Here is an 8,680-nt window from a genome sequence, read left to right as displayed (position 1 = left end):
ATACAGCGGCGAAGTGGTGACCGGTTGCACAAGATTTGACATGATCTTTCCAGAGCCAGACAAATCTAGAAGCAATCATCTAGAACCAATCCACGTGGTGCAAGACCAATCGACGTGGCGCAAGAATAGAAAAGGAGTGAGTCCACCAGTAATAAAAATATCAATCACACGTGTCACATTAACAAGGGCTGTAAAAAAATTTCAAGAAAAACCAGGTAAATCGAACCCTTACGGGCCTAGTCTTCTTAGTATGTTGCTTTCGTATTACCTTACCTGGCTGATGATAGATGTGCCATATTGTGTTAATTTGGTGTAGGCTTGTGTGGTCTAGTTGGCCAAACATTCATTGTGTCAATGTTGCTTTCCTATTATCTGACCTGGCCAATGATAGCAATGCTAGTGTGTTAATTTGGTGCAGACTGCTGAAGATAAGAAGACAAACTCTGAAAACAGCAAGGCAACCCCATTGTTTCTTTCCAATAAATCTAGGCCAGGTAATATGGCAATAACTCATGATTAATCTGTTCGGTTCCCCTCCTAATTTATGTTATGGTGCAGTGGTCCAGACACTCTCCACTATCAATAATACAAGCCTACCAAAATCGCCATCTGAATCTGTTCAGATTCCTCTATCTCGAATGCAACGGAAAAAGGTATGTTTGTGAACCAATTAATGGCTAAAGCAATGATGAAAATGGTGGAGGAATCAGAGCTGCACATTCATGCGCAACAACAACTGATCAATGTTTTTAGAGACAATGTAACAAAGCAGCAAGAACTTGCCCACATGCTTATGGGCGTCATCCGCGCTGAGGTTGCAGATTATGACGTTGTAGATCGTTAGGTTCTATTCATTTATTTACACTGGCATCAATCTTTGATTGCCCAGTGGATGTAATATCCTGTAATATATGCTGGATGTGCAACGTTTTTTCCTGTATGTCGTACCTTTGCTTGATCGGTTTTGGTCCTGTGCATAATTGCTCGTCGTAATGGGCTCAAATTATCTAATTGGGCCATGTACGAACTTTAGTGGGCCCATTAAGTTAATGGGCCGTTACCAGGCCGAAAGTTAATGGTCGGCCCTCTTACCTCACGGGTCGTTAACAGGCCGACATCGAAGCGAGCAACAGGTGGGCCCATTTGATTTCACGAGCCGTTAACAGGTCGTTACTAAGGTCGGGCTACATATGGCCCAACTATACTATGGGCCTTTAGCAGGCCGAAAGAGACAGCGGGCTCGTACTGGACCATGAAGAGCATGGGCCGCTAAGAGGCCGAAATTCAGGTCGTACTGTAAATAGCCCAACTGTGTTGTGGGCCTTTAGCAGGCCGAAAGAGAAACCGGGCTGGTATTGGACCATGAAGAGCATGGGCCGTTAAAAGGCCAAAACTCAAGTCCGACTACAAATGGCCCAACTCATTTATGGGTCGTCAACAGGCTGAAAGACACACTGGGCCAGGAACTGGGCCAACACTTAAATGGGTCGTTAAAAGGCCAAAACTAAGGTCCGACTACAAATGGCCCAACTCATTTATGGGTCGTCAACAGGCTGAAAGACACACCGGGCCGGAAATTGGCCCAACACTTAAATGGGTCGCTAAAAGGCCGAAAGATGCACATCCTGAAAATTGGCCCATCCCTTGAATGGGCCGTTAACAGGCCGAAATCACATCGGGCCGATATTGAGCCCAAATATATAGCGGGCTGTTAACGGGCTCGAACTGACGATGGGCTGCAATGGTGTCAAATCTTTAACGGGCCGTTGACGGGACGAATTGGCACATTTCGTATGGGCCGTGGGCTTAGATGGACCTAACACGAGTAGGCCTTATATGGGCCTGCCTGCCAATTTTTACTTGGCCGGCCTTTTTCACCGGAATGGGACATTGTTGGGCTGTGCCACGTGTTGACCTATCATAGGCGCCTCATGTCTAATGAGTGGATGACATCTATCCCAACAGTGAGCCAACACGTGTTTCCTCCGGCTAGTGTTTTACACGTCGAAAATCCTCATTAGTTCGGGCTGTTAACAGGTTATCGAATCTAGAACCGGACCCGATAGCTTAACGGCGACCCGTACCGGTGGATGCCACGTGTCGGTCACCCTTGACGAAAGAACTTTCATGACGCGTCATTTATCGTCATGGAAGTGGACACTTCCGTGATGATGATTTTGGTAATGTCATGGAACACTTCTACGATAGCACATGTATGACTATCTTGATTCTGTCATAAAATCGTCATGGATGTACATGCAAGACAAAAAACGTGACCTACTGTGAAAAACATGTATCATCACGGAAGTGTATTTTTTTGTAGTGACAAGTTAATATCCGGATAGAAATCGTGTTAAAATTTCAGCCCAATCAGAGTTACGGATCTCCGGGAATTTAAGAAACGGTGAAAGGGCAGAATCAGGGAGCGCAGAAAAAGAAGGAAACAGAGAGAGAGAGATCCAATCTCGGAGGGGCTCTCGCTCCTCCGCCTTCATGGAGGCCATGGACCAGAGGGGAAACCCTTCTCCCATCTAGGGGGAAGGTCAAGGAAGAAAAAGAAGGGGTCTCTCTCCCCCTCTTTCCCGGTGGCGCCGGAACACCGCCGGGGCCATCATCGCGACAACGATCTATACCAACCACTTCACCGCCGTCATCACCAACTATTCCCCCCTCTATGCAGCGGTGTAACCCCTCTTTTACCCTCTGTAATCTCTACTTAAACATGGCGCTCAACGCTATATATTATTTCCCAATGATGTATGGTTATCCTATGATGTTTGAGTAGATCCGTTTTGTCCTATGGGTTAATTGATGATCGTGATTGGTTTGAGTTGCATGTTTTATTATTGTTGCTGTCCTATGGTGCTCTCCATGTCACGCAAGCGTGAGGGATCCCCACTGTAGGGTTTGCAATATGTTCATGATTTGCTTATGGTGGGTGGCGTGAGTGACAGAAGCACAGACCCGAGTAAGTAGGTTGTTTGCGTATGAGAGTAAAGAGGACTTGATGCCTTATAATGCTATGGTTGGGTTTTACCTTAATGATCTTTAGTAGTTGCGGATGCTTGCTAGAGTTCCAATCATAAGTGCACATGATCCAAGAAGAGAAAGTATGTTAGCTTATGCCTCTCCCTCAAATAAAATTGCAATGATGATTACCGGTCTAGTTATAGATTGTCTAGGGACAAATAACTTTCTTGTGACAAAAAGCTCTCTACTGAAACTAACTTAGTTGTGTATTTATCTAAATAGCCCTTAGATTATTTACATGCTCTTTATTATCTTGCAAACCTATCCAACAACACCTACAAAGTACTTCTAGTTTCATACTTGTTCTAGGTAAAGTGAACGTTAAGCGTGCGTAGAGTTGTATCGGTGGTCGATAGAGCTTGAGGGAATATTTGTTCTACCTTTAGCTCCTCATTGGGTTCGACACTCTTACTTATCGAAAGAGGCTACAATTGATCCCCTATACTTGGGTTATCAAGACCTTTTTCTGGCGCCGTTGCCGGGGAGTTATAGCGTGGGATGAATATTCTCGTGCGTGCTTGTTTGCTTTATCACTAAGTAGTTTTTATTTCTTGTTCTAAGTTGCTCCCTATCTTTAGTTATGGATATGGAACACGAAACACCAAAAAAATGGGTGTAATTGCTACTAATGGAGATGGGGAACCTCATAAAACCTTCGATGCTCATTATGTGAAAGATATTATGCACTACTTTAATAATCCTAAGAAAACCCCATTCAATTATATAATGGGAGACACGTTGGATCAACGTGAATACTTTATGAATTATCGCTTCACTCAAAAAGGAAAACTATTATGGGATCAAATTCATATGTTGCATTGGTTGCTCGACGACTATGCTTGAGATATGATTATACTTGTTGCTCTAGGATGAAGGCTCCACACCTTCCCTTTTCATGCAGATTTAATGATAATAAAACCTTGGCTTCTTATGCTAGAGGTATATATGATTACTATAATGTGGAACGAATAGAAGAATTTGCTGCTTTTAAGGGTGCATGTGAAATTGAATCTTTGTTCAAAGAGTTTGACGATTTTGATGATTCAATTTATAGACCTGAAAATTTAGCTATCCTTAAATATTGCTATGAGAATTATAAATACAATTATGATATTGATGAATTTATTGAGAAAGCCTCCGCTCTCCGAAAAGAGACTAATATTTTGCCGGAGTCTAGTCTATGGAAGAAGAAATTGATGAAACTGTGAGCTCATTGGATGAAAAAGATGATGAGGAGAGCGAAGAACAAAAGGAGGAAGATTGTATTAGCTACCCGTGCCCACCTTCTAATGAGAGTAACTCTCCAACTCATATACATTATTTAATGTCCTTTCGTTCTTACCGAAGGATGAATGCCATGATAATTGCTATGATCCCGTTGATTCGTTTGAAATATTCCTTTTTGATGAACTTGATGCTTGCTATTCTTGTGGCCAAGATGCCAATATGAATTATGCTTATGGAGATGAACTTGTTATTGTTCCTTATGTTAAACATGAAATTGTTCCTATTGCACCCACACATGATAGTCCTATTATCTTTTTGAATTCTCCAAACTACACTATATCGGAGAAGTTTGCACTTATTAAGGATAATATTGATGGGTGGCCTTTTACCATTGCACATGATAATTTTGGTGAATATAATATGCATGTGCTTGCTGCTTCTACTTGCAATTATTATGAGAGAGGAACTACATCTCCGCCTCTCTATGTTTCGAACACGATAAAATTGTAAGAAACTTTTTATGCTATGCATTGGCCTTTACTTGATGTGCATGAATTGTTCTTGTATGACATGCCGATGCATAGGAAGAGATTTAGACTTCGTCATTGCTTGATATATGTTGCTTTGTGCTCACTACTAAATTCCAAATCATTGCTAATTCAAATTGGCTTTGATATACCTTAGGATCCGGGTGGATTCATTACTTGAGCACCTTATGCCTAGCGTAATGGCTTTAAAGAAAGCGCTGCCAGGGAGACAACCCAGAAGTTTTAGAGAGTCATTTATTTCTGTTGAGTGCTTTTATAAAGTTTAAAATAAAAAGATAAAGAGGGGAACCCAAAACTTTTCAAAAAGAAAGATGAAAGTGAGAGAGACAACCTTTTCTTTTCTTTTTCTGATGATGGTTTCGCTAAGTGTTTGAGGCAAATCGTCTGTTCCCATGATGAGTGGACACCCTTTTTTTTTTGAGAAAAATGAGTGGACACCCGGGTTGCGGTACACACAAACACGCACCCTTAGCCCAATATTGAGTCATGCAAGCCCAGTATGGTCCGAGAGCTCAGCGCAAAATGCAGCCCGTATAACCAGGCGACCCACGCATCCAAACCCGGGGGCGGCCCACTCTCGGGAGGCTTTATCTTTGCCCACTCCTGCACTTCCCCACCGCAGGTCATCTTCTCGTCCACTCCAAACCCTAGCCTCCTCCTCCTCTCGCCGCCGCCGCCGCCGCCGCCGCCATGGTAACGCCTCGTCGCTCGTTCCTTCCCCGTCAACTCGCTGTAGACTTGGTTCTTGTGCTTATCCATCTGGGCATCATCCGGTGCTGTGTCTGTTCGTGCAGTCAGGGAGGAAGAAGACCCGCGAGCCCAAGGAGGAGAACGTGACGCTCGGCCCCGCCGTCCGCGAGGGGGAGCACGTCTTCGGCGTCGCGCACATCTTCGCCTCCTTCAACGACACCTTCATCGTAAGATCCCAAGGACACGCCGCCTTTCTTGCTGCTTTTTTGTTTGCACCGCGGACCTGAAACTCTTGCCACATCTGGCTTCGCTGTCGCAGCATGTCACGGATCTGTCCGGGAGGGAGACGCTCGTCCGCATCACCGGTAATCCCATCTATTCTTATGCTAACCTTTACGAGCAAGCCGTGGTCGCTGATGTATACTAGGTGTTATGTTTGTTTCTAATAAGCATCGTCTCGTACTGGTAGATGTATGTTCGTCTGGAACAGTATATAGTCAAGTTTCACGATTTGGTATCACCTAGAGGTTTTTAGATTGCTTTGTAAGCATGGCCCTTAAGATCCCCTCCCGTTTCATCTGTGGGAGCGTGTCGAGTCATAGCCATGCAAGATTGAAAACGAGGATCCGGAGAGTTCTTCTCCGGAACCTCCTCTCTTCCTGTTTTAGTTCGAGCTGTTTCCATCATTTCATTGGGTTTCTCGTAGTGTATGTAGCCAGCAGGCGGCAGCTGCTTTATGCACTGCTCATGCTGTGTTCTTCACTCCTGCAACTCTTTGTAACATAAGATGGAGCTGCCTAAATTCTGGAAGTGAACATGCTTGATATGCTATATTTCACTGAGCCAAGTGCATATTGGCACTCCTGTAGTTGTATCTAAAAGATCAGCACGATGGCTGGTTCTTTGAAAAAACATTTCACTGAACCAACATTCTTGTTTGGTAGGTAGTATTGGTATTTTGTTTGTCAGTATGACTTAATGCCCACCTTTTTATTTAACGGAATCTATTCATGCAGAAACTTGATAGGGTATCTGTGCCAAATGTCCTTGTCCGTTAACTAGTTGACTATTCAGTTTGGGATCTGGATGCCGTCTTCTATTTATGTGAAAATTATTGGTTCATATTTGAGGTTATCATAGGTTAAACTTCAGCGAGATTGTTGAGCTATATTTGTCTTGCTTACTTATGAACGACCTCTTCTGATCATGCTGTCTTCCCTATTGAGTTTCATTTTTGATCCTGTCAACCTTTTGTAAGCACCGCCCTTAAGATCGCCTCCCTTTTGTTCTGTGGGAGCGTGTCGAGTCATTGCTGTGCAAGATTCATATGAGGCTCTAGAGAGTTTTTCTCTGGACCTCAACTTCCAATTTCATTTACAGGTGTCTTCATCTTGCCATTCAGTTTCTTGTGATGTATGGTCGGTATGAAGCAGATTCTCTGTCTTGCTTCTGCTGAGTTCTACACCCTTGCAACTCTTTGTCAATTAAAATGGAGATGTCTAAATGTTGGAAGAACATGCTTTCGTTTGTGATTACTTTTAAGTTGCAGAGTTTTTCTCTGGACCTCAACTTCCAATTTCATTTACAGGTGTCTTCATCTTGCCATTCAGTTTCTTGTGATGTATGGTCGGTATGAAGCAGATTCTCTGTCTTGCTTCTGCTGAGTTCTACACCCTTGCAACTCTTTGTCAATTAAAATGGAGATGTCTAAATGTTGGAAGAACATGCTTTCTTTTGTGATTACTTTTAAGTTGCACTTGAAGATTTTAGATATTGGCTGTACAGTATCTTCAGAACATTTCAGATGTCCTTTTGAATATAACATATAGTAGTAGAATCTTCTGTGTGTAGTCTCTTATTTGGTGGTTGAAGAAGTGAACTGGGTTCACTAAGGATTGAATGGTTTTTCTTGGCTATTTATACCTTTTTAGTTAAATCTTGCATCTGCCATGACACTAAAGAGTGATTGACCGTCGGTTCTTCTGTGATGCTCAACATCTATCAGTTTCTTTTTTTATGTCTTATAAATTTGGGATTTGTACTAAATAATTGCATTTTACAGGTGGCATGAAGGTGAAAGCTGATCGTGATGAATCATCCCCTTATGCAGCTATGCTTGCATCTCAGGATGTTGCTGTAAGATGCAAGGTACTAAAAAAATTTGATCTGTTGCATGATCAAGTATGGTGGCAGTCAAATTTGATGAATCTCCACTGATACATATGGTGATCTTTCCCCCCTGTTTAGGAGCTTGGAATTACTGCTCTGCACATTAAGCTCCGTGCTACTGGTGGAAACAAGACAAAAACTCCAGGTCCTGGTGCTCAAGCTGCGCTTAGAGCTCTTGCACGTTCTGGCATGAAGATTGGACGCATTGGTAAGCCTGTGATGCCCTTGTGTATGCTGTGCCGTGCCATTTCATCTCATTTGCTTCTGGGACAAACTATTCTGCCATACATAGCATTTGCAAGGCTTGTCTTCTAATTCTGTCTGGTAGTCAATGGTTCTTGAAATCGTCCGGTCACATGGCTGGCTTGGTTTTGATATGGACTGATGTTTTGCTTGTCCTTTCTGTTCATATATATATTATGTTATGATCAATGTTGATTTAGTTTTGCCTTTGATGCCAGTTTCCTTGATTTGAACCTTACATTTTCCAGTTTAGTTTAATATCATACAGTGGATTAATCCATGATGTTTTTTTTTGTGTTGAGCAGAGGATGTTACCCCGGTTCCAACTGACAGCACTCGCCGGAAGGGTGGTAGAAGAGGAAGGAGGCTGTAATTCCATGCTCGTTCAAGGATGGAACAATACCAAGCTATCGATATCCTGTGTCTTGCAACTTGTTCTGTATTACTCCGTTTATGATGTTAAGTCAGATCTTGTGGATTTATAGATTTTGAGCGATATTGTGTTGCATGTTTAGAAAATGACCCTTTTCCCTGCTTTGAATCAAGTGGTTGCCATCTATTATTACCCTTTCTTTGCTATGGGTTTACTTTTGCCTCTTGTTGCTTGTTCCATGTGTCTGAAAAACTTGACACACTGTTGTAGCTTATGCGTCAGCTAGCCTGCATTTCGCTAGCTAGCTCACTTTGATCGTGGGCTTGTTGAGTGGCTTTGCTAATTGGGTGGCCCATAAAGATGTAGACTGCATGAAATTGGCTCCCCATCACTCGCTCTC

General features: G+C 42.9%; 1 protein-coding gene across 1 annotated transcript; it reads left to right on the top strand.

Moving 5' to 3' along the window:
- Positions 1 to 5,350: 5,350 nt before the first annotated feature.
- On the top strand, positions 5,351 to 8,479 carry LOC119364222 (40S ribosomal protein S14). Its single transcript, XM_037629653.1, has 6 exons — positions 5,351 to 5,498; positions 5,600 to 5,722; positions 5,815 to 5,860; positions 7,558 to 7,643; positions 7,743 to 7,872; positions 8,213 to 8,479. The coding sequence occupies exons 1-6, from the start codon at positions 5,496 to 5,498 to the stop codon at positions 8,278 to 8,280; spliced, it is 456 nt and encodes a 151-aa protein (XP_037485550.1). The 5' UTR covers positions 5,351 to 5,495; the 3' UTR covers positions 8,281 to 8,479.
- Positions 8,480 to 8,680: the final 201 nt, after the last annotated feature.

Source organism: Triticum dicoccoides, chromosome 2B, assembly GCF_002162155.2.
Source record: "Triticum dicoccoides isolate Atlit2015 ecotype Zavitan chromosome 2B, WEW_v2.0, whole genome shotgun sequence".
Classification (NCBI taxonomy): Eukaryota; Viridiplantae; Streptophyta; class Magnoliopsida; order Poales; family Poaceae; genus Triticum; species Triticum dicoccoides.
This window is presented reverse-complemented; position numbering and strand designations above follow the sequence as displayed.

What these genes read in the sequence shown, in the direction of transcription:
- LOC119364222 (XM_037629653.1), top strand. An exon ending in CCTTCAACGACACCTTCATC is followed by an intron (nt 5,723 to 5,814) that starts GTAAGATCCCAA and finishes TCGCTGTCGCAG; the next exon opens with CATGTCACGGATCTGTCCGG. An exon ending in GACGCTCGTCCGCATCACCG is followed by an intron (nt 5,861 to 7,557) that starts GTAATCCCATCT and finishes TGCATTTTACAG; the next exon opens with GTGGCATGAAGGTGAAAGCT.